The 26,221-nt window shown below is 48.0% G+C and overlaps 1 protein-coding gene across 7 annotated transcripts in view; it reads right to left on the bottom strand.

The window, feature by feature from the left end:
- Nucleotides 1-21,313, bottom strand: part of MGRN1 (mahogunin ring finger 1) — a 56,531-nt gene extending 35,218 nt beyond the window's left edge. For 4 of the 7 annotated variants that reach the window (XM_069809779.1, XM_069809782.1, XM_069809783.1 and 1 more), the window contains exons 1-4: nt 21,126-21,313; nt 13,011-13,129; nt 9,974-10,062; nt 3,486-3,632 (exon numbers count right to left, since the gene is read on the bottom strand). In XM_069809779.1, the coding sequence (XP_069665880.1) occupies nt 3,486-3,632; nt 9,974-10,062; nt 13,011-13,129; nt 21,126-21,213 (443 nt within the window). In that variant the 5' untranslated portion in view covers nt 21,214-21,313. Of the gene's footprint in view, nt 1-3,485; nt 3,633-6,814; nt 6,945-9,973; nt 10,068-13,010; nt 13,130-21,125 lie in introns of those variants that run through there. The other 3 variants (XM_069809781.1, XM_069809784.1, XM_069809785.1) reach the window with 2 other exon arrangements.
- Nucleotides 21,314-26,221: the final 4,908 nt, after the last annotated feature.

The raw sequence follows: 26,221 nt of genomic DNA, 5'->3' as shown, positions 1-26,221 counted from the left end.
AGCCATGCTGCAGCCTGGGGACTAGGAGAAAATTTCTGCTTTTGACAAGGGTCCAGAAAGTTTCTCCCATTTTAGGATTTAGCATCAATTTAGGAGAGTGGAAAAAAAAAGTGTTTTATTTTAAAGAGCATCTTCTTCCCAATCAAGTACTGGACACAGCAATAGAAAAAGTTTTGAATTTATACACAGTGCAGCTTTTGCACATGCTTGTTCCTTGAATGTAGCTGTTAGCACCAAAAGAAACTGAGAAAAAGGAAAAACTACCAGCCCAGGCAGGGAGAAGCTGCATTCCTATTACTGCACTAAAAATGCACTCGCTCCACTTAGAACTCTAAGAATGCAGCCCAGATTTTTTTTTTCCACTAGAATTTGAAAAGAATAAATCAAAGTAATTATAGCACTGCCCTTTCAGAATTGCTTTGCAAAGCTGAAATCAGAGCTTCAAAAGGTTTTTACTAGCAGCCAGCAAATCCAGAGAAGCAGAGATGCCTACTTCAGGCAGCTGCACTAGCCCCAAGACGTGCTTCATGAGCCACTTCCACATGGAAAAATAGCCTGGGTTGAATTAAAGCAGCTTATAAAGTCTATATTTGTATCTCACTTCCCCCAGCCCTTATTACCTACACATCTGCATGAAATCAGGATCATGCCTTCCAAAAGGTTCCCTGGCTTCTGGTGCAGCCCCGCACACCCCAAGCTTATATAACATTTATTGTCCAAGAACTCCAGAGCAGAGACAGACAGTTCATCACTCCTATGCTATGGGGAAATTAAAGTATGATTTATTAAATGAAAGGCCAGCAGTGGAAGCAAGAGCTGAATCTGAGTGCTTTGACTGTTGACGTAAAGGTTTAGCACACTGGGGACTGCTGTCACCCTAGCAGGGCAGCACAGTATCGTCAGCTACATTTCGTTAGTGAGGTAATGACTGCTGACTACTGATCCTGGTTTCGTGCAGAGGCAGGTAGGGTTCATGAACAAAGGCTTCTCCTCCGCCATCTGAACAGAGATCCGTTTCTCAGTGAGCCATGGACAGGGTGGATTAAAAAATTCATATTTTAAAAAAAAAAATTTTTCTTTGAAGTTGACAGTTGTGTTAACTTTCAGAAACTCTACCTAGGAATTGTTCAAATTAAATTTAAAAAGCAATTAGGTAGTTCATGTTTGCTGTATATGCTTTAAAGAACAGACAACAGCACTGGTGACAGTCACTGGCTTCGTTCATGGTGCTAAATTTCAGTAAAACTTGTTCTTAAGTGAACCAGAAACAGTGTTTTCCTCCTCCAACCAACCAACAGAGTTCTGAGAGGAGAGCTACTAGTCACAGAAGACTGAAAACACACTCTGTCCAGAAACAGTTAGTTATATTCAATAACTATAATACGTCCATGCAGCAATTATTATTACTCAAGGCACAACTTGACAAGACAGTCTCTTAATAGTCCAACATAGAGCAGTTTAACGAAAAAGAATGCTACACTGCTGGTCAGGTGATAGAGTTGCACTTCCACCCCAACACAGCTTGGTTCAAGACACAGGTTAAAAAAAAAAAATGATCTTTTCTTTTTAGAATAACTTTCTTTTTTGCCATTTTGTCATAAAATGCAAAACTAGGAGCTTGAAAAAAATTTAAACTATATGCATATTCTTGACAGACTTAAGCTCTTTGTAAATGTAGCACAAAGTTTGATATGAAGCTTACACTGAGTTGTAAATGCAGATATTTCATTGTTACTGACCAGTGACAAAGAAATTCTCCTTTGAGGTAAACCAATAAGCAAATATGCAAAACAACATTAAAATCAAGATTTAAAACAAGACTTTGTGATTTAAGCCATGGCTGAAGTCTGGCAATGTAAATACATCCACCCTGGCCATAGAGGCCCTCAGTTCTCCCCATTAGCCCATAGATGGTTTCCTTCTTAGGTCAAAAACCAACGAACACTGCAGGGCAGCACAGGGGTCACTGGCCAGCTCTCCATGTTGTACCTGTATTAGGAAAAGAGGACTTCAATCTCCAAGGCTGCCATTCCAACACCTTCACTAGCACTAAATTCACAGGAAACCTAAGGACCTAAGAGACAGAACATGGAAACTTTATCAGGACTTCTAAGGCATCCTGCTGCATTCAGCTCTGCTCAGAAAAAAACTGATCTAAATAGAAAGTGTTTTCAGAGTTTGCCAAGAGATATTTTTCAAGCACTTAAAAGGAGCTAATTTATTACCTCCCCAAAATAAAGGCAGTCATAGACTTCAACAGAAGAAGAGAAGGGGCATAAACAAAAATTCTGGATCAGAGTATCTTCCAGTTTGGAGAAATGCACATCTGGATGCGAGCATTGACCTTGTCTCATTTCTAAAAATACACTATTCATTGATCATTAGTGGGATGTTTATACTTTGAATAAAACACATAAGCCATTTTATGGTTTGTCATACATATTTCTCCCTGCTGAAACCTCTGCAGATCCCTGCAATAAAACATAAATTTACCCCCAAATCCAGAGCACCACTGCAGAAGCCGTCAGCAATATGTGCACAGAGCCGCTGATTAGCCAAAAGCCTCTACTAGAGGAAGCCAAGAGCTTCTGCAGCCTGAATCTTCCTTTACCCATAGAACAAAAAGAATTCTTTGTCCCATGGCCATCGGAAGCCTGCCATAACATACCAGCAGCTCACATGTACCCAATTCACACCAGGGAGAGCACATTTCAGCCACCTTAGCTCTTAATACAGAGAGGAAAGTTTTCATAGCCTTAGGGATACAGTGTTGATTGGAATGGTTTAAACGTGCCGATTTAGATAAAAAGGTTTTGAAATCTGTAGGGATGCACTACCAGGATATGAGAAAGACTCCACAGATGACGTTTTGACCATTCTTTCTACAGCGAGCCAAAGGCTAATATGTGTACCTGGCAGGAAACACACAGACAGGGTTTCAGGCAGTAAATCCTCCTGATAACCATCTCACAACAGCCTGTTGAGGTGGTCATTTATCCCAAAAGGGGCCTTGGGTGGGCCTCAATTCCACAGACTTGCTATGTAAATGTTAGACTGAACTTTACTTTGGTGGCCCAGATGTTCCTGTCACAGGGAACACAGAAATTCAGTGAGTTAGGTGATCTGGAAAAAAACAGGTAGTATTTGAAGGGAGAGGTGGTTGTTTTTTTCATTTCATAGAACATCTTGCTGACCAAGGATACAGCTGTGAGTTCCTCTCCTTTGTTGCACACAGAATGGCTTCCCCACACCCAAAAAACAAACCAAAAAGGGAACAAGAGAGGATATTGGCTATGTGGGGGAGGGAAGTGAAAGTAATGTTCAAAACTATCAGAATATATAAAACAAAACAGAAAAAGAAGAGATTTCCCTCTCCACCATCTGTGGCAGCACTGCCCTTGGGGGTGATTAATGAGAGATGTCTGACAGGCTCATCACCTGACAGGTCCTGTGCCCCTCCACGCACCCACAAGCCCAGGACTTACACTGCCATGCCACCAACAAACTCTTCTGTAGCCTGGCAGTAGATTGTGATGGCAACACGGGCATCCGCATCAAATGTGAACTCCAGGCTGTACAGGACTTTCTGCTTCCCATTCTCCTCAGTGGGACTGTCAACATCATCTTTATACCTGAAAGACAATGCCAGAGGATTAGAATGTATATTTATGAGATATTATCAAGATCACTCTGGAAATCAGAACAAGAGTACTCCAATCTAGGTGTTCTGGGCAGTCAAGGCACCATGGGCTTCCACCTGGGGCTTCCCAGGAGATTTCCATTCTTTCCTCTGAGGAAGGTTCTTCCAAGATTTGACTGAAGTTATTAAAGCGAATTATAGGTTTATAGCAACAAGGTTGAGGGATCTCACCCAGCCTTACAATGCCAGGACACAGAATGAGACAAGAAAGTGAACTCTTGAATATCAAACCCTCAGAAGAAACATTCTCCTTCCTTTTAAATCTTCACATTAGGCTCAGTATTTGGGCTAAAGAAATCCTGCATGGGCCTGAGAAATCTAAAGCCAAATTCTTTTAACTCTGCAAATGAAATGGTGCATGACAAGCAAAAAACAAGGTTTCTGTAACACAAAGAACTCCTTAAGTTCAACAAAAGGTACTTCCAGTATCACACAGATAATGATATTCAGATCAGAAAGCATCCAAATATAGGAACTTCAAATACCTTTAAATGTACAAATCATCAGCTAAACCTTTGATGCTGCTAATGACTGAAGCTTGTACACCTTTATTGTATGAACAAAACCTAACACATTCAACTGCGTAACAGACGCATAATAACCAATACAAGAACGAGTTTAGAAGTTATTTCAGTTAACAAAGGTGAGTCCTAACTTGGCTGTGGACTATGGTACAGCTGGATCCCACTCTGTGATCACCACTGCCCAGTACTACTCCTTCTCCCTACTGCTGGAAAAGGCAGGTAAAAAGTCCGGTGAAGAAAGTGGTACGAAGCAAGCTCCATGGCAGTGAGCTAAGGCGTAGATGAGCAGTCAGTTATGGCATGCCAGAGTGGCCAGGGAGACCGGCAGATCCTGGAACAAGCAGCCAACACAACACACCATGAAAAGATCTCCCCTGCCTTGAAGTGGAAAGTGATGGACACAATGGACGTGATTCACTCACAGGGCAGAAACAGATTCTCATACGTAAATTCAAATCGCACTGTAATCCTATGGCTGTAGGTACCACCGTTAGTTCACGCACTGTGTAGGAATGGTGAATGCAGCAGGTTGCCTTTGAGAGGTGTACACCGCTACGTGACTTGCCACCCAGCTCCAGCCTCACTTGTCTATCAGTATTACCTTAATTGCCATGATGCCTGGGTCAAAGCCAAGCAGTTAAACTATTCAGAAAAAGCTTGGCACTGTCTCTGACTTCACAGTATCAGTCGGCCTCTCCCTTCATTAAACAGCCTCGATGAGTATGCTGCACTGTTGAAAATACTCAGAAATGGGCTAGGCATACCTTCATAATTCAATCTAAAAATTGTCAAGGGAATCCTTATTTACTGAGTTCACTGAGATGTAGTAACTGCTGCCTAATTAAGACAGCTCCAGCATGAATTTTACTTAACACTACACTAAACAAGGATGAAATGTTCAGCTTCAGCAATTTAATACAGAAAGTGCAAAATAAAATTTAAGAGCAGTATAATCAAATACCTAACACACATACTTGTACTAATGTAACCCTAGTGAATCACTATAGCATACACTTGCATTCCTGTCTGAAGGACTTGGAGCACTCCAAACAAGACTTTTGCCAGAGGTTCACCTAGGTCAGAACAGCAAATCAAACTAGAATGCACCCAACATGCCAGTATAAAAAAGACAAATCCCAAGCACTAAGAGTTTGAACATCTGCAGCAGCCTGGATACAATATACCGTATAGAGCAAGACAGTATTTTCACACAAGCTAGTTGTATTCAAAGAATAAAATCATGGCACTTGAAGGCTGTAAACAAGAAACACTCTAGCCAGCAGGGCAGGTTTGCCTAGAAAACACAGTGGTAGCATCAACATTTTGTGCTGGACTGACCCAAGAACACAGATGGCAACAATCCACTCACAAGCGTCGTGTGTGTTCAAGAAAGCAGCAGCACAAGCTTCTGCAAATTATCACTTGCTGCGCTGCCCTCCATTGATCTGAGGTGGGCAGCGAAGTATCCAGGCTACAATACACTTGCCACTTCTTCCAGAAGTAGTAGGGTGGGGGAGAACCAGCACCCTTTCCAGGCAAGCACCTATGAAAGCTACTTCATAGACCTACACTCCCTGCATATATAGGTAGGTATTAAAATAGAGGTGCCTGACACATGCATGAGTTACAGATTGACCACACAGATCTAGATACCTGTAACAGACCCAAGTAAGGAGGTGGGAGACCTGGAGGTGGGGGCAGATCACACAAAAGCAACATGTCATTAGTAAAACCATTGCCTGTTTCATCCTCTCAGTGAAGTCACAAAAAGCGTATGGGCTCCCAGATCACCCTCCTGCTCCCAACTTCACCTCTGCACCTCCCTGCCAGCACTCAGAATGCGCTTCCATCCTTTCAAGAAGAAAAGGGGTTAAACCTAGACTAGAATAGATCTGTTGCCCTGGGAAACCACTGAGGGGCCACTAACAACTGCAGTGCCGGGAGAGAAGGTTTCTGGAGGATGCATCTGCTGGAAAGTAGGAGAGTCAGAGCCCTGTCTGCCTGGAACAGCATCACTTGAGCGGGGAGCAAGGTATATGTGCCTAAATGGCAACAGTTACAGCAAGGCTGTGTACACATCTTCATGTTGCAACATGCCTGGCACTGGAGATTAATAAAATCGCCTGCCACATAGCAAGGAGTTCAGGTGAGAAAAGACTGCATAAGCAGCTATGCCAGCTGGTAGCTGGACCAAGGAACAAGCACGGATTACTTTGGTGCATACTTTGAGAGGCAGAGGCATCTCATGTTCCACCTTAAGGTGCAGGAATGGTGGGATGTAGCTTCAGGGGAGTAACAAGACAAAGTCACACCTTTTGCATTCCTTCTTTCTTTGCAACAGAAGTGGCAGACAAAAGAGGCAGTTCAGGAGTGGTTCAGGTGGTTCAAGAGCTCTTCTGTCTCCACCTGCACTTGAAGTTTACAGCATACATTTAGTCAAGCCCTACAGACAGTGTTGATGTGAGGTGGCCACAGATGCATGCACAAATTTAGAAACCAGTGACTTTGCTAGGTGTGCCTTTTTGGTCATGCACACAAGTTAATCACATAGCCTCCACAATCAGTGTATAGAGCAGAAGAGACTGACCACCTTTGAGAACAAATAGCTGATCCAACGTTATGATGAAAAAGGCAAAGCAGGATGACCAAGGGAGCTGAGGCCACTTGGTCTGACATCACTTCTGGATAAAACAATGGAAATGCTGGAACTTTTTGTTTGTCTGTTAAAGAATTGAAAGATAAAAATATAATTAACAGCAGCCATTACAATTTTACAGAAATAGGTCGAGGCAAACCCAATTTCATCCTTTGAGGAGGTTAAAAAGTTTGACCAACAACTTGGTAGACATGCAGGATAAATGCTAAGTATTGCTTGACTTAGATACGCATTACAATAGTGTTAGAGCAGGCATTAAATGAAGTGAGAACTAGCTGACATCTATGTCAGCAGTGACTTTCATGGGGGCAGATCATCGTCAAATGGAGGCTTTCCTGTTTGGGGGTTCTGCAGAGACCTGTACACAGTTTAATGCTATCCAGGGCTGCAGGCAGGCAGTCCCAGCACCCTCACCATCACCACCTCCACCACAGGATGAACAGCTCCAAGGATCAAGGTCAGCCCCACCGTGCTGGAGAAGGAAGAGAAGTGATTTCCCTTCTCTCACTCACAGCAACTCACCTCTCTCCCCTCAGTCCCTATCATCCGCCTCCCTCTCAGGCCCTCATCCAAAATGCTCGCTGGTCTCACTATTCTCCATGATATTGCTGCTGTTTCAGACACATTCTCAAACCACTATAGCTGCTGATTCCTTCAGCACTTTTGTTTCATGATGCTACCCAAAGCCCATGCTGAAGCAGAGGCTGTCCCAGGATGCAACTTTTCCATGAAACACATTGCCTCAGGAGTTGATCTTCCTCCTGCAACTGGAAATGCTCTCAAGGTAAGAGTAAACAGCCAGTACCAGCCTATCAGGTACTTCAGTTCTGAAATAAAGCTTCCAATCCAGGGCCAAAAGAGGGACACAAGACAGACATGAGGCAGTCTTTTTCTGTTAGTGGTTAACAGCAAAACTCATGCTACCCTGCTCTGAGGTTCAGAGTCTCATACTGCTAGAAATCAAGCACTCACACGAGGAGTCGAAGACTCAGAACTTCAAAACCAATATCCACAGGTTTATTGCTTCTCTCCAAAGCTGCTGTAAATATTTGGCATTTGGCAAAGCTCAGAATTTTGACTGGTCAGAGCCAGGCAGGAAGACCAGAGTGGATATTTCCTCATATTCCTCCATAAAGCCCTACACTCCACATTATGAATCAACACCCTCTTCACAGATGAACAAGGAACTTTCAATTAAACACAAGGAAAACCAAAAAGCTTGTGAGGACTTTACCATCAGAACCTACTTTACACCTAGACACTTGGCTCAGTCTCTTTGTATTTGGTGAAGGAGGTGGTAAATTAAACTTAACTAGCTCTGGAAAGAATGTGCAAACCTCAACCACTGGTTGCGAATTAGCCAAGCTGGAGAGGGCACAAAGTGTCTTTACGTGCACATAGGGAGAAAGGAAAAGCCTCTAGTCCAGAACAGTAGAAAAGCACAGGACAGAATGTGCCCTTGGGGACTGGCAATTAAAATCTCATTTTGGGTCTACATCAGTACAAAATTAAATAGAGTAATGTTGGCAATGTTGTCATCAGCACTAACACAGCAGCAGCAGCACAACAGCCTGTGAGAGCTCATGAGGCAGAGAAAGAACCGATAGTACCAGGAATTAAACAGATGCAAACCTAGACACTGTCAAGGTGCATGGACACTACATTTCAAATAGTCCACAGCTGCAACTCTGCTTGGGGGTACAGGACGTGCAACCACAGAAAGCAGAATGACAACTATATGTACTAAACCCCACCAACTGCTGCATTCACAGGAAGGCCTCTCCCAGTGAAAAAGCCACTTCCCACTTGGCTTCTGAGAGATGTTACACTGTTTACATGGATGCCTGCAAGGAGAACAAGATACCCTTTCCACAGCAAGTGTGGGAGGAAAGCAAGACTTTCCTAGAGAAGTACTTTACCCTTTAGCTGTAGCTTTATGCCCCATCCCTGGAAGTGTTCATGGCCAGGCTGGATGGGGCTTTGAGCAACCTGGTCTAGTGGAAGGTGTCCCTGCCCATGGCAGGGTGTTGGAACTAGATGATCTTTAAGGTCCCTTGCAACCCAAACCATTCTATGATTCTACGAAAAAGCCAGACAGCATTCAGAGCAGTTCACCAATGGTTACTTTTTCAGAAGTTCTTCCCTCTTTTCCTATTCAATCAGTTTTGAAGCCACAGGTATTGCTCATTTAAAAAAACAAAACAAAACAAACAACCTTCAGTTTTCACACAAAAACAAACTGAGGGTTTTGTGTGGTTATGACTCAAATTACTTATGTTACGCCATGCTCTCAGAACCACTGTGGCTGAGAGTTGAAGCTGGCCCCCTGCCAGTACTGCAGCCTGAAACGCAGAATTCAGAGCGACTCAAGGATCTTTGAGAAATGCTCTGCTTGGACATCTGCCTGGTCACTCAGACCAAAACAAAAGCACTGTATGCTGGGCCCCTGCACTTCAGCTATCTGCTTGAAAGAGGGCAGCTGCAGGTCGAAGTGTTAGCTATTGCATTTAATCCAGCTAAGTGCTGGTTTAGATCTCACCGTAGAGCAGTGAGAGGTAACAGATCTCCATGATTATCCAGACCTCCTTCCCCTATGCATGGGACACAAGCCATCCAAACGAATGCACAACACTAGGACCAAACTTTATCTTGGCAGCAGGAGAAACCTGAGGAAGTTTCACTCAAGACCAATCAGTCTTCCTGGCCTATGACTTGCACCAGAATCAGCTACTTTCTGGCTTCTTCTTGCACTGGAATGCAGAAAGGAATCTGTCTGTAGGGTTTATTGACCTGACTAATATCTTCCATTCATGCTAATGATTTCATGGGTTTGTTTACAACTCTAGTCTGTCCTGTAGAGACAGATACATCACTGGTCCTGTTTGGAAACACAGATTGCTCAAGTCTAGGGATAAGGAGCATATAAACCACATGAAAAGCTCTGATCACAAGGGAACACAGAAACCTCTAGACATAACTAGCAACAAGGATCTGGAATTCAGCTATTTCTCCAAAACCTTATCAAATACATTTTGGCTCTGGATGACAGATCGCTGGGTTGAATAAAAGGAAAGGTTCAGGCAATAACAGTACCTCACAAGTCGGAGAGAGTCTTTGCGGATATTCACCAAACTTCTCAGTGTCTTCACTGGCTCATGTGGAGCTGGAGTTACATAGGGAAACTGGAACAAAAAGGCAAATAATTCTCCTATTATTATACTATAAAAGGTAGCAGCATGTTACCTAGCATACTATTTATCCAAACCAAGAAACATCTACCTTTAAGGGTACTCAGTACAAGAGCCACAAGGAACAGTAATAGAGAATTCTATTTACAGATAAATCAAGCATGTTTCAGGGTGAAAATCCTGCTCTGGCTCAGCAATAGCTCATACTGGGAGCGTGCACTTTAAGAAAGGGCATTTTCACAAGCTCTTTTTCTGCACCCTGAATTCTCAGTCTGGAAAGCCTTGCTCTCACAAGCTTTTATTTCCACTAAAGAAACCACCTCCAGCTTGAGCAGAAGAAATGCAGCTCTTTCATGTGTGTTACAGCATGCAAACAGTGACTTGACTGCTAATCAGCATGCTGAAGCCCTGGATTACTGGGGGAAACTCTTTTTATTCTGAAACAATGGGGCAAATGTTCTGGAAAAGAAAGAGACGGGGATAGGGGGCCTCATTCTATTCTACAGTCAAGAGACCTTCTCTCACAGATTGTCTTTTAAATAAAGGACGATCATGCTTCAGACTATAATTCTTACTGGTCACAGAATCTCCAGCAAGAAATGCAAAGGAAACTGCTTACTGTGGTGACTGCAACCTGTACAGCTGCAGTCCTGCCTGCTGGATCTCCCATCTGCTGGGCTAAGTCTGAAACTGAAACATCCACTCACACAACTGCCAAATTTGATAGGTGCTCAGACCAGAACCACAGCCATGCTCCAAGTCAGAGCAATGGCACGACACAACGGTACAGAACTACAGGACAGGTTTTCAGGCAGAAGGTTACCCTGAATGTATCCAGCAACAGTGCCACCACACAGCCTCATTAGAGTTGGGGTCCTTCAAAAACACGTCTACCAGGTGCCCTGCAGTGGTGTAGAGAGTGACTGACGTGGAGCAGAAGTACCAGAGACCACCAATATACATGTTTCCTTAGAAATGAGGAGTCTGCTAAACAGGAAGCCAATGCAGCTGAACTTCAGGGCAGCTCCTGGACACAACCCTTCAGTGTTGTCCCCTCAGGCCACAGAAATGTATTGGTGGGGCAATAGCCAAAGCCCGAGGGAAAACATGCTGTTTCCTGACCAACAGGAGAATGCCACAGAAGACCCCATGCCACAGCCACAGGCAGCAGAGAATTCACAGGGCAGCAGCAACTACTTTCCTTGCACCCTGACTGCTCGGTACTGTGGTTGGTAGCACTGCTCTACACAGAGCAGTCAAGACGTCAGTTACTCCAGAGTGAGAACTTGGCCCATGTACAGAAAGCAGTTTTGCTGCTCTGTGTTCAAGTGGTTTTTTTCCTTGAAAATTAATCAGAGCTGCCAAAGGGCATTAACTTTACATAGGCAAACTATATACCACAACAGCCTCCCTCTCTTAAACCTATTTGGCAAACATCCCACTGTGTTAATAGCATTCTCACCCACTCCCCTCTGAAGAAATGATGAAATTCAGTGCCGGGATGTCTGCAAGGAAACCCAGGCTGAGACACGCAAGCAATTTAACTCTGCAAGGTTAGTTCCTACAGCCACAGGCACATGGGATATTTAACTAACAGCTGCATCTTCGGCTTTTGTTGGAGTGCTGTGCAGCTGCTAGTCACAGAGCAAAGGAGAAGCGGTCAGTTTTTAACCACTGTCCTGCATGGGCCCTGTATGCAGACATCACGTAGGGTATGTGGTGAGCATCCCCATGCCTGCATAGCACTGTTACATCCAGAATCATTTCCATCTAAAGTCCCTCCTTCATAATTCTGTTGCTCATCTGCACTTTCTGCTCAAACAAGGGCTTTCCAGATTCAACCTTGCTCTACCCTGCAGAGTCTTGTTAACTAACTGTGGTGCTGAGAAGGCCAATGGCACAGCCCGAGGACAACTCAGAAAGCAAAACGTGCTTGTCACTAGTCCAATTCAAACATCGAGTCACCTTGCCTCAGTTTCCCCCATCTGTAAAACAGGAATGATAGTGAACTGCCTCCAAGCACTACCAGCATGAATTAACTAATAGTCACAGCTTTTCTGAGGATGAGAACCGTGACATCAATTTTTCATTTTCATGTTTTGAAGCTGCAGAAACAACTAGGAAAATAGCTGGCAAAGCAAGCAGCAGTTTTCCCTTTCCTCTCCAGCACTCTGAAAACATCTCCAAAAGGCTCCTACTCTGTTAACCTTTTGGTTCTTTTTAAGTTCTGAGATGCAAGATAACACTTGCATAAAATTCCTATCTGTCCCTCACAACTGTGCTATTCCCTGTTCACAACAAAAGAACAAGCCAACCACTTGAGCAGGTAGCTTTTCACAGTCTCGTAAGATACCTGTGAGCCCAGAAAGACCTCCATGTTCCAACTGGGAAAACTAAAGGAGAGACTTTCTGAGCAGCCCATCAAAGCAAACAAAAAATCACCAAATATCAAGATCTGACTTAACACTGCCCTATGCTCAGTCAGGCCACTCGTTTACACAGAGAACAGCATGCATTGAACACTGGCTGGAATCCACCCAACGTGCCCAGAAGCCCTGTGAGGTTCAGGCTCTGAGAGTGGATCTGCTTCCCAGCCTTCTCCTCTCTGCAGCATGTTTTACACTTGCTTAGCCAGGCAATCAGAATTAGTCCCAAAATCTGTGCTCCAGAATCCCTGTCCTTCTTCCTTCTGCCCTAAGTGAAAATAAGTCTAGAAGGTGAATAAGGCATCTTAGAAAAACTCTGCTTGCATCTTGAACAGCTATGTTAGCTGGCAAGCTGGAACATGGGGTGGGGGAGCGCTCTTGCACCTCAGCCTGGAATGACACTCCCCAAGTAGCAAAGGTCTCTTAGGTCTATGCTATCCTCTACAAGCCCTACACAAGATTTTCCAAAACAGGCAGAAAACAAAAGGGCAAAATAGACAGCATATAGCAACTTGCCTGAACAGGTCTATTCCCGAGGAAGTTTAGATCCATGTTCTCGCCAAAAAGGTAGCCCTCAGGGTGAGGGGTGTCAAACTTCTCGCCTCCCATAAAGAAGTGACTTGCAAAGTAGTTTCCTAGAAAAAAACAAACCACAAGGGAATAAAGAAAAAACTCTAAATGACCACTTCCCAGAGAACAGCTGGTCTGTGCAGTTTTTAATTCACAAGTATAAAAGAGCACGACAGAGAAAATACTTGCTAGTTCACTCCTTCCCTGTACTACTGACGGCCACTGCCAACAGTAGAAGCAGGGAAAAAAAGAAAAAAAAAACAACCTAGAATAAATCATTACAGTGGAGATAATTCCATTGTAACTTGTTTTCCAGAGGAGGGACTGGGAGCAGTAAGAGTCAGCTCTTTCTAATATTGCTCAATTGTGATGAATTATTCCTCTTTTCTCCACCCTTCAGTGTGAAGTCCAGTCTCACAAACACCACCGACCCGCTCAGAGAAGGATGAGGCTTCCCCCCACTGCAAAGCCCTGCACAGCCAGAGTGGCAAAGTTTGCCTTCCCTCCCCTCTTTCACTCCCATATCCCAGGGTGAGAACCACACAAAACCTTTACTGTGAGCTCTAGAGACTATACACCTTGATGCTGAATTTAATTAATAACATTGACAGATGTTAAATGCAGAAACATGGATGTCTGGAAGAGATAAACCCTGGGACTGACTAAACTGAACTTCAGCTCTGAAAGCTTCACCACAGATTTGTTTCATTCATCTTTAAGGTGATGCACTACAGTGCATATTTCAGGAGACAAAGTGTGTGCAAGGTCACTGGGATTCTAAAGCACTGGATTAACTGCAAAGTCAACTGAATTGATTCAGATGTACAAGAGCACCACAAATGTAGCTTCCTCCTAGAAAGACTTCAGGAAAACACTCTCAAACATGAACTTCACAGGAGTTACAATTTCAGAGAAATAAGTATCAGGAGAGAACTAAAATAAAAGGCTCCACCCAAGCTATTTCCCTTGAAGTTTCAGAGTGGGGGTTTTTCATGCACATGATGAAAGGACTGAGCCAAACATACATTTGCTTCCCTAGGTGCAATGCATAGACAGTACAAAATTTGTTTTAAAACGAGTCATTACAGAAGCAGTAACTAATCATCTGAATGGTTATAGAGGCATTATGGAAGGATTTGCAGTCCCTCCAGCTAGGAGCAAGCATGATTTACTCTGAAATAGAAGTGTTTTCATGAATGGCTCTGTTTTTTCCATTAAGGCTTTTTTTCCTTTTTGCTTCAAGAAAGGCTCTCCTTACTCTGCACAGATGGTAGTGCTTTAATGATTATGGTAGTGCTCAGCTATTGCTGAGCTCAGCTTACAAGCATCCAGATGTTTATATTATAGAAACACTTCCTTCTTTCCAGATACAACAATCAACTTCCGCACAGGTTCAGAATCTACCTAGAATCTGTCCTACAGAATCAGCACAACAAAATGTAGGTGCTCCAAATGACAGGCAACCTCTTCCCACCCCTCCCAGAAGCAACAAATTAAAAAGCTAATCTGCATACAATTTCCAAGCACAGCTAGCTTGATACAGCCTCTCCACCTGAGATACACTGTGGTGGTTTATGCTTATACTAAGGTTCAGAAAAGCATGACGAACACTGGGGATTAGGAATAGATTTTGCATTTTACGTGGGTCAAGTAGAATTCTGTTTTGGAGCATTTTATCTGATTAACTGTGAAGACAACGCTTGTGCAGGACATCTCAGTACCACAGCAGCTGATTATCTGGGATCAGAGTCTGGCAGCTTCCTCATATCCCATGAACAAGACATCCTGGGGCTCAACTCACCTCAGTAAACCTGTATTCCAAAAATTCAGAGCAGAGCTTTTCTGTGGAAGAAGTTCTGCGTCCCATGCGCAGAGGACACAGAGCCCCAGCAGGCGAGGACTGCTCACCACCACTGAAACCCTGCACCTGCAGGGAGCCAGCTGTCCAGGAGAGCATCACCAGGCAGCCTCTACAGCACCTTGGGATAAAAAGGTCTCTCTCACACAACCAGAACGACACTGAGACGCATAACTAGTGTGTTCAAGGCACCTGCCACACTGTCTTTGCTCCACTAAGAACAACCTTTGGGATCTCTAACAAATCGTTAGGATTTCTCACAAACACACAGTACCCCCTGCAACACAGCAGCACTTATCTAACTGGAAACCACAGTTTCAATTCCACGTTCAGACTGAAGGCTCCATTCATCTTCCTGCTAAGTCACCTCCTGCAAGGTGAAGGAGGGTTTTTTCTCGCAAAGGCACTTCCTTCACAAGCAAATAAGAAACCTAGTCAGTGCTAGTCACAAAGAGCACAAGGAAAAATCACTTTGAGGAGCTCAGAAGGAAATACGCTGGTGAGCAGAACACCCCCATGCTCTGCCAGTGCTGCTATGGGTACAAAAGCTGCCACGTACACAAGATCTCAACAGCAAAACTAACAAACAAGGATGGCAGCAAACTGTCTTCACAAATTTATAACACAGTTTTTAGCAGCTAAAAAAAGATATTCTACTGCAAGCTTTCAGAAACCAGTTGCTACAACAACACATTAAGTTCAGAGCTCTCAAGGTAAGACCAAAGTTAAGCATTATTCCTCTCAACCACTGTCACAAGCAACTCAGAGTTTGCCCAAGTTGGAGACAAAACACTTTCAGAAAGCACTGCTGTAAATATCATACAAAGGAGTAAAAGGACAAAGAAACTTCAAGAAGGAAGAAATGGGGTATCCTCTTTTCCAGTCACCATGACGTCCACACATCTAGCACAAGACTGATAGGATTCTTAGTGTCTCTAAAATGCTTGTATGTATTTTCTATGCATTAAAATCCTACTGCAGCTCCACCTCTAGGTTCTATTTCAAACTCCATTACAAAGACAGCTTTAGGATTTTAGCCAGAATATCATGCCTCTTCAACCCTGTTCCTACATGTCCCCCCAGCCTATAAAACAACCTTGACCTACATTATGCAGGTGTTGCAAGGCCAGCTTTACACAGAGTTCTGTAGCTATGGACAGAAGAGGGATGCTAAGCACCATCCTCTTTGGCAGGAAAAAAAAGAAAAGCAAAAAAATCTTTGGATTAACCCTCCACAGAATTGCTACAAAAAGAAATCCTCCAGAAAAATGCAGCGAGACACTTACAAGGAAAGAGTCATACACAAATAAACAAGGACAGAATATGAGAAAAATGCCAGAGCAAAGAAAAACTGTGGCTTTACTTCCCCAGAGTAAATCAGCAGAAAACATAGGAGAGCATTACATAAAAGAGAACACAAATGGGTGACATTGCTAAGGTAGATGAAGAACAAGCAGTGGTTTAAGAGAAATTGTTGTGGTGGAAAACTTTACAGTGGCTGGAAAAACACCACTGGGACACCCAGAATGGCCAAGTCTGACTCGTTAGTTTGTCCCACACAAAACCAAACTGGAACCCCAGGCTTCTCCAAGGCATCCAATGACACCAAACTACTTGACATTTAGTCCAACATGGTGGTGGGATTTTGTTATCAGAAATGCACCAGCATTAAGCACCAGACTGCTCCAGTCATAATTATTTCTCCCTAACCCAGCGTCCTAATCCTGTGACCATGCAAACCCAACACATGGATGTGATGCACGAGTGACACGCTGGCAGGGGACACAACAACCTACAACAGCCAGGAGCAGAGTGTCAACAGCACAACTGTAGCCCCATCAAAACAAGGGCTGTATTGTACAATGTTAATAAAACAGAAAGCAATTAGATGACTATTTAGGCTTCTTACTGTTATTAGAATTAATGGTGAAGTGATAGAAATTGAGTCTGCTTTAATTACTCAGCCAGACACTCACCACCACAGCATGCCGAGGGATGGATTGACAGCACAGTCCTAGACACAGCCTGAGCCTGAACCAGCACTGTGGCTGGATGAGGCCGTCTCACCTTCCTCATTGCCCATCCCTGTTGGGCCGCCAAAAGCAATCACATAGCAAATGGAAACACGGTTCCGAGCTGGGTTAAATGTAATCCAGCAACAAACAAGTAGCAAAAGCAACTGCTTGTGGCCCATGAGTGCTCCAGTCTGGTGCTCTTGAGTAGCTGGGGAGAAGGCAGGAAGGGAATGCTCCAGTCAACGGCAGGCAGTGGTGGCCATCACCAGCAGGGTTGGGCTGAAACCCCTACAGAACTACAGCAGGAGTAACAGAGACAACTGCCCTGCTGTGCTTTGCAGAGTGGGTGAGGAACAAAAGCTATTCATGAAATACAGGAACGTATTTCTGTCTTGACACTGTCACAGTACACATTGCTTATGAGCTGAGAACAAGGTGATGGACTGGGTACAACTCTGGGTACTCTTCCCCTATTTAAAATTGCTCTTTCTTTGATTAAAGCATCATTCCCAAACAACAAAGCAGTTCAGCTTCAGAGAGGAATAATCTGCCTCCTTTTTTCCCTCCCAAAAATGTCCAGGGAATTCTCTTTCAAGAGCCTACTCCAGAGGAGAAAAGCTATCTCAAGGGCACGTGCTCCCTGCCCTGCTCCACACTGCAGATGAGCTCACTGGAACAAGAGACAAGCTGACGAAGGAGCTGCGGAAAACACTGGTGCATTGCTCACTGGTTGCTAAAGCAATAGGGGCATCATGAGACCGCATGCAAGAACACGGATTGTTTTACTGCTGCAAGCACAGAAGCACAGCAAAGATCATGACTGTTCCTTGTGATTACCCATTTTTAGTCCACTTCACAGGGGCACTAATTCTTCTGTACAAACTGGGCACTTCTCCAACCCCCTTCCAACTGGTCAGGCATCTGCAATGCCAGCACACTCTCCACAAAGCAAGAAAGGTTAAAAGGTACCAGTGAAGAAGGAGTAGAGAAGGGAATCAGGTGTCGCCTTACAGCTTTTCAGCAACCTCAGCCCCCCAGATGCAGGAAGGGAAACACAGGTAATACATACCCAGAGCCTTGGAGGAGTAAGCAGGGTGTTTTCAGAGGACTTTTAACTACAAAACTGCATACTAGTTGCAACAAAGCTGTTAAATGATCTGTGGATGCCTCATTAGGGACTCTGGCTCATAAGGACCAAGGTGGATTCCACAACAACCTGCTCAATCCTCCACTGAGCATGTGACTGAACCAGCAATAACCACATCAAAAGTCAATAAACGAGAACTAAATATTCACCACTGCATTTGCAACCAGCTGTGACTCAACAAGGTGCTGTCACTTGGTACAACCTGATAAAATAACCGTGTTCATTTTCACAGGCAGGCTGACATACTGCTTAAATTACAGTGAGAATACCTCTATTTTGTGTTTATTTCCTCACACAACATGTCCTTCTTGTGAGGTGGTGTATTTGCTCTAGAATGCAAACCCGCATCCTTCAAACCGATGCCGACCATGGACGGCAGCTGACCAGAGCTGCAGCATCTTGCCCAGACACTCACTGTAAGTCACGATCTGCTTAAACCAGAGACTCAGAGGGAAAGAACGTAAAAGGTGATGGACAGCCCTTGGTGCTGCACAAGACTCCAGTGGATGGGTAACTTCAGGTAACACTCTCTCTCACCACATCTTCCAGCCTTTCAGGGGTAATCTCTAAGCAGCCAGGAGACTACCTGCGTGTCAGGCTAACATTCCAGTGCACATTCAAATATCTGACACAGCCAATGGAAAACTGGCTTCTTCCAGTCAGGCAGTCAGTAGCAGTACAGGGCTCGCAGCAAGTGTCAAGTTAGAAATAATTAGCAACCATTTAGCCTAAGAACTTTTTGTACGACTTCCAGCTTGCTTCCTGAAATCAAGTAAAACCATACACACTCACTTCCAGTCATCTTCACTGTCAGGCTTCGTACCAATCATAGCCAATCTTTCCAGCCCCAAGACAAACACACTTAGGATTGCAGGACCAGAAGGGACAGTGTCCTTCTGAACATGCTCCACCTGAAGAAGGGAGGGGGAGTTGCCATCCTAACAGCCCTTACTGTTCTGGTGTTTAGTAACCTTCCTTGAACCTCCGCCTTAAAAGTGTTCATGACCTCTTCTTCTGCCTAAAATGATCTTGAGCTTGAACAGCTCTTCTCCCTTCCTGAAGTCAAGAGGATCCTTGTTAGAGAAACCTGAAGAAGGCAAAGAGAAAGGTCTAGCCTAAAGCCAGTATGCTTTCAGAAAGAGCACAAGCAAGTGCAACAGAAAATTAATTACCAAGCATCTAATTGTATCCAAAGCCTTTAAAGGAAATACCAGTATTTTTCTTTAATCAGCTGCTTGAAAGCATTAGCTGTTCAGTTTTACAAGGGAGGTACCACGTGTGGAACACTCTTTGGCAGCATCTAGGCCAACAGACCCCTTCCAGGGTGCACATGAACACACAAACTCAACCTCATGTGTGCGACAGGGCTACCTTGGCAAGCACATTGGCTAAAACCCAACACACCGTTAAACTCTAGTCCGGGTAATTACAACAGTACAGAAACAACAGGATGATGATTTGAAAGAAGCAGTTTAATGTTCGTTGCATATGGTGGTTATGATTAATCCAGTCCATATCTAAAATCCTATCTAAGTGTCAACAGAAATCAGGTGCAACCTCTAGGCTGTAAGAAAATTGCCAGTAGGAGCCATGGTACCATAGCTACAGTTTAGCAGGCAGCTCACATCCGCCCAGTCTCCCACACTGGGACAGCCCCCCAACCACCCAAGGGACATGCAGAGTCTTGCTGTAACCTAGCAGTGACATTTACCTTTCCTAGCAGCCCAAGAAACTAGTCCCCACCCCCCCCTAAAAAGGCAAGTTCCATTTTCTAAAAGAACCAACACGGCTGAAGAATTTTTCTGGGCAGGTTTCCCCCTTCCATCTCCTCCACACCACCATTCTTGCTGAAGGCCAGCCTGCAACAAGTCAAGGGGTAATGATGGTAGGACTCTGTTTGAGAAGATCTTGCACCCCCTCCAAACAAAAGGGGGGGACCTAGCTCCCTCCATCACACAGCCCTGAGGATGTCACAGCCAGCAAGTCATCGGACACACACAGAACTCGAGTCTCTGAACGAAAAGGCTGTGTTGCACCTGTACCCGAGAGTGAGGGAACCTGAACTGCTGCCTGCAAACTCTTTACCCTGCCTGGAAGAGCCCTAGTAGAACAGAAACTTAGAAGAATTTGTAAGCAAATGGATACTGTAGGAGAAAAGAGCATCTGGATTTCCCCAATGACTTGCTTTGTGACAAGAATAAATAAAACTCTTTAAACAAGTTAAACCAGGCCAATCTCAAAAGCCAGTCTAGGACAAGGTGAGTCACGGGCTCATCTCAACTTCACAAAAGTGGCACTGCTGACAAATCTCTAAGTTTTCAGAACATCTCTCTTTGGAAAACAAACATGTATGTAGGCCATGTCAGTCCAATGGCCCCTAGGTGAGAACCACTGCCATTTTAAGCAGTTAAAGAAGGTTGTCATGTGGGAGTTTTTCCATCCCACATTCCACCAGATCCAATTTTCCTTCCAAGTCCCCACCGAACTCCACCATCGCTTCCTCTTTACCAGCAGGAGATGCCCCACTTGCCACACACTGACGACTTGCTGCGTTCATGTTTCCAGAACAGAGAAGCAAAGCCTTGCTCACCTACCATGACCAAAGGGCAGCGACTGAGCCGGGTGGCCACGGACACTGACAGCCGGACGGACCAACGCCTCCAGCTGTTTCAGGGCACAGGGCCCTTCTGGACCCTTACACTTCAGCCAAACGGGGCACCGAGACGGCCTCATACCATAGGTTTAGCCCAAAAAAACGTACCCATCGGCTCTCCCCACCAGGGAGGCCCCGAAGCCGAGCGGGCAGGGCCCCGAGCAGAGCCAGAGCCAGCCCGGGCCCCGCTCGGCCCCCGCCGGTGACGGGCGCTCCCGCAGCCCCTTCCCCTGGGGACCCCGCGGCCCGGCCGCCCCGGGACCGCCCCCCGCTACGCCTGTCCCCCTCGGGGCGGCCTTGGGGGGTGGCGGGAGGCACGGAGCCCGGCGAAGGCCCATCCCCCTGCCCCCGTCCCCGGCGCTGAGGGGAGCGGCCCCGCGACCCTCACCGGACTTGGGCGGGTAGCGATAGGCCGAGTTGGCCTGGATGTCGATGTCCTCCACGCCCGCGATGCGCCGGCTGAGCAGAGAGCCCATGGCGGCGGCGGGCAGGGCGGTCGGACCGGGGGACGCAGAGCAGCGCGGCGGCGAGCGGCCCGCACCCACGGCGGCGGCGGCGCGGGGCACGCCGGGAGAGCGAGTCCGCCCGCCCCGCGACTACAGCTCCCGTCAGGCACCGCGGCGGCGCCTACCAACAGCGGCGCCGCGGGGGGACGGGAGGCGGAGGCGGAGTCGCGCGCCCCACGGCCTCCCCCGGGGCGCAGAGTGCGCTCTGCCGCCAGAGAGCGCTGTCAGGCGGGGCCCGGGCCGGAGCTGCGGCCGCGGTCACGGTCACGGAAAATACCCGGGGATACAGCGTGGGTGGGGAAACCCGTGGGAGGCTGCACAGGGGCGCACAGAGGGGACGCGCAGGGACACACCCTGCAGAGGGATGCACCTCGCGAACGGCGCGAAGGCAAAGCGGGGAGGCGGAATTACGCTGAGGGTGCCCGGCCAGGCTGTTCTGCTCAGCCCAGGGAACGGTCAACCTGCTGGTAGTTGTTTTGCAGAAAAGAGCTTCGTGCGGCAACACCGCGATCATCCCCACCAGCCTCTTTTCCCCACCGGCTGGCGGGGCCCAGGACGTGGTGCCGGCGGTGCATCCCACCGGGCACGGCTGGGCCCTGCCGGGATGGGGGTGTGCAGGGAGCCCACAGCCCCCGTGGGTCGGCTGCGGCAGCCGTGCACCTCCCGGGAAGTTTGGCATGGGGATTCGTTATCTGGGCCAGTTCTCAGAGGTGGTGACTGCTCGTGGCTGAGGCTCGCTGCCAGCAGCAGAGGAAGACGATCGGCCTCCCCAGCTGCAGGACTGTGTGATGCTCACATGGGGAAACCTCTCCTGGGTTCCTCCTCTCACTGATAATCCACGCAGGAAAGCGCACGGAGGCGTCTGAGGTTCGGACATGAGAGCGGGGAACGACTGAAGGCTGTCTCGCATGCATGACGCAACAGCCAGGAGGATGGTGTGGAGGAAGAGGCACAAAAGAGCACCCACCAGTGTCCCAACACTGAGCCCTGTCCCCTCCGACACCGAGATCTTGCAAAACTGCAGGGAAGAGCCCCCCGGCTCGGCCTGTTAAAGGAGGCACCTTCCTGCACACACGCTACAGACAGGCCCACGCTGCAAAGGAACTGGGAACCCAAATTCCCAGTGGTGGAGTTGGGGACCCCCAGGAGACATGAAGGTGGCACATGTGAAATATCTTAAATTGGCCTCAGGGGCAGGGGATCAGCAGGGGAAGAGGGCTGGGGCACAGGGAGACAGGACGCTGCAGAGAGCCAAGCCTGCCGGCACGGGAGAAATTTCTGATAGTGAACGGGTGGTGGGTGGAATTTGCTGGTCATAAACACAAACTAAAACACACCCAGCGGGAATAATCAAACAAACCCACGGGGAAACATGCTTCCAGCTAGTTATTACCCTTGCAGTTGTTGCGGCCACCCCAAGCACAGCAGCTCTGCGCCGGTGGGGCTGTGTGAGGCCCGGGCTGCGGGGGGAACGGGTGCTGGTGGCGAGGACAGAGCAAGACCGGACCTCGCTCTGCTGAGTCCCATGGTGCAGCAGGGCTGGGAAGAACAGGGAAAAGCCAGGAAAATAGCAATGGCCACGTCCTGCCAGCAAACCACGAGAGTCGGCTACCCTGCACCTGGCACGGGGGAGACCTGGGCTCTGCCCGGCAGTGCCTTGGCAATAACTGTGCCTGGGCGCTGCCCGCTGTGTCCCCCAGGATCCTGCTGGCACTGGAGCAACGGTGCCTCTTGCTCAACCAACCTCTCCATGCAAGAGTTTCTTGTGACAGAAATTGCACAGAGAGGGAGGAAAGGAGCCTGCTGACCAGCAAAGCAACGCCCAGCCGGTATGCTCTGCCCCGGAGCATGTCCTGACTGCTCCCTGCCTGCACGGGCAGCTCAGAGATGCTCCTTGGTGCTGGGAACAAGCGCCCGGGCAGTACCCTGGCAGCAGCGAACTGATGCAAACAGCTCATGTGCCATCAGCAGCCCCAAACTGAGCACGGTGAACCCGTTACCCACCGTGGCCTCACCCTGCACACCAGCATCCAATCTGGGACTTGGCACAGGAGCAGACCTGGCATGGCAAGGCTCAGAGGCTCCATCTCCCCATGCCATGCTGGGAACCGACTGCCAGCCAGCAGCCAGCTGGCCACAAGCACAGGGGCAAAGCAGAGTCGTGTTTGCACCACGTGGCAGCACGAGGAGGGGAATTTGCACAGGGACAGAAGATGAGGGTCCCTCTCCCTTCCCTCCCACGTCCTGAGCACCAAGAGCATCCTGCCCTTCCCTGGCCCAATGAGATGCCTGGAGTCAGCTGCCCCAAAGCTGTCCCCTGAGCTTTTTTGGAGACAGAAGCAGCCACCTTCCCTCTGCAGCTGCCTGTGCTGCTCACCGGGAGCCCGGCGCCATACGGGTTAAGTGGGGAAGCCAAGAGGAGAGCCGGCGTCCCGGCAAGCAGTGGGACGCTGGCACGCTGGCACTGCCGAGCACCGGGGCGTCTGGGGAAGCGGCCTCGGCAGGAGGTTTTTGTTCGTGCAAAACCTCCACCAGTGGGAAGGTCCCTCCCGGGCTGCACAGCTCTCTGGAGCTCAGAGGAAGCGGTCAGGCCCCCAAGGGGGTTATTGTCATCTGGGAGGGCAGGGGCCTTTGCTGGAGAATATCTCCCTCAGGGCCCTGCTCGGTGAGACGTATGTGACAGGCAACTACAATAGCAGCGGCGTGCCAAGAACGGGCTTAGCCCTTCCGCTCCAAACCCTAGGGCCCAGAGCGAGCAGTGGAGCTGAAGGGCAGCACCTCCAGCGGACGGCGGCTCCTTTACCCCCACCCGGCCCATGGGATGCGGGCACTGGCACACACAAAGGCAGGATATTACACCACTTGCCTCCTCCGTCCCTCGCAGGAGCTGCTGCCAGCAGCATGGGAGAAGGAGAGTGGGTGACTCGGGGCCGGAGCTGCTGCCAGCAGGGCACGAGGGCAGGAGGCCCTCCCTGACAGCCCCCAAAAGGATGAAAACTCTCCCACGAGGTACGAGGGAGCCTGAAACCCTGGGTGCCATCATTGTGTGGAGTGAGAGCAGCCAAGCTGGGGAGGACCAGGGTGAAACTGGGCTGGGGCTCCTGCCCCCAGGGGCCCTGCAGAGTCCCAGGGGTGGTAAGGAGGCCTCAGCTCCTGCCACGGTCTTCCAGCTCGGCCATCTTTCCTGTTGGGCAAAATCCATCCAGGAAAAGGTGAACCTAGAGGCATTCTCCAGCACAATCTGGAGAAGAGCAGCAGGACAGAGGAGGGATCCTTCAGCTGTGAGCCCACCTCCTCTGCTGGCTCTCAGGGCTCCCTACTACTCCATCTGCATGCTCGCCATCACCAAGGGTCATGTCACCATGTCCCAGACCCAGCTGGCATCAACTACATCACTCCTTCCTACAAAACGTGGATGAAAAAGTAGTTCTGAAGTTGGACTTCAGTTACCAGAGCATAACCCTGGGGAGCACGACTCCACAGAGCTTCAGCCTGGTGACAAGGCAGACAGGCTAGAGGGACACCCACCCTCCCGCTGCCACACACATTTCTCCAGCTACCACGACCTGCCCTTCAGGAGTCTCCTTGGATGTCTCTGCCAGGGAGGTAGCTATGAGCATGCCCGTGTAAACAAGAAATTATGTTTTCCTGCAAACCTTCCACTCACCAGAGCAGCTCATCCAAAGTTCAGCTGTTCAGGGGTTTATTACCCAGTGAAACAAGCTGCTTTGTCTCAGTTGTCCCCTCCCCGGTGCTGTCACTCACTTTGTTTGTCAGGTACGTGTAGAATAACAAGGTTCAGGAGCCCTGGAGACTACACACAGAGTTATTCCTCACCAGAAGGAGTGGCAAGCCCATGAACTTTGCCTCCCTAAACACTGCACTGCTCCAAAGGGCTTGCAACCCTCCCTGAAAGCCCTGCTGAGCCAGGGCCAACCCGTCTCGCTTCAAACATCCAACTGCAATGTTTCTAAAAATGTCTGGTTCTCTCTGATTAAAATAATCCTTCAGGAGGTTTGTTTTTCCAGCTGTATTTACACCTTGCTGGCTACAGATCTCCTCTTGCCACTTTCCTCTTGGGGTTGTCACAACCTTGTAAAAAAGACCAGTCACCTCTTGATGTGTCCCACTGCCACCACCGTACAGCTGTGCTCTCACTTCGATTTAGGCAGTGACGCACATAGAAAGAGGAGGAGAACCTCTTGGCCCTGGCATCCTCCAAGACCGAGAACACTCTGCATGGTTACTAAAGGAGACACTGAAGACTGTTACCAGGCAGTCAGCTTTGGACAATACCGGGGCAATTTGTGTCCGAGCAGCGGAGCTTGCAAACCCCTCAGGTCAAACGCATGACCTGCCTGAGCTTCAGCCGTTAATCTTCACGGCTCAGAAATATCTGCAGCAGTACGCGAAACGCCGGCCAGGGTCAGAGGTGTTAGCAAGCAAACTGCTCACGGCGAGGCTAAGCCCCACGCGAATTGCAGGAAAGAGCCCAGAATCGCTCAGGAAAGGTGGAGGAGGCTGGGAGCCTTCGCAAGCCCTGTGGAGCCAGCGGTTCTCTTCGTCTCACCGCGCTTTTCCCTTGCTTTATTACCCCGCGGCCACTCAACCGCGTGCCCATGCCTGCCTATCTTTCCTGGTACTTAGCAACACCATTGTGTGTGTCCTCCCCCCCGGTGCTGCGGCATGGCCGAGCAGTGCCCGCCTGGCTGCGTGCTTTCATCTGCTATGGCAATACCCTGCTCTCAAAGGATCCTTTCATGCCACCGGCAGCCCCTCGGCACCTTCCAGAACCTTCCTCCGCTGCCGGCTCTCCTACGTCGGGAGGGGGGTGCAGGGACATTCTCTGGCCGAAGGAGAGGTCTGCGGAGAGGACCGGGCGACCCCCCCATCTTTTATTAACGCTGCCAGAGAGCCCGGGGCCGGTGGGCCGCCGTTTCCCCCCGCCCTCAACTCAGGCCCCGGGGCTGTGAGGCGG

This window comes from Haliaeetus albicilla, chromosome 22, assembly GCF_947461875.1.
Source record: "Haliaeetus albicilla chromosome 22, bHalAlb1.1, whole genome shotgun sequence".
Taxonomy (NCBI): domain Eukaryota; kingdom Metazoa; phylum Chordata; class Aves; order Accipitriformes; family Accipitridae; genus Haliaeetus; species Haliaeetus albicilla.
This window is presented reverse-complemented; position numbering and strand designations above follow the sequence as displayed.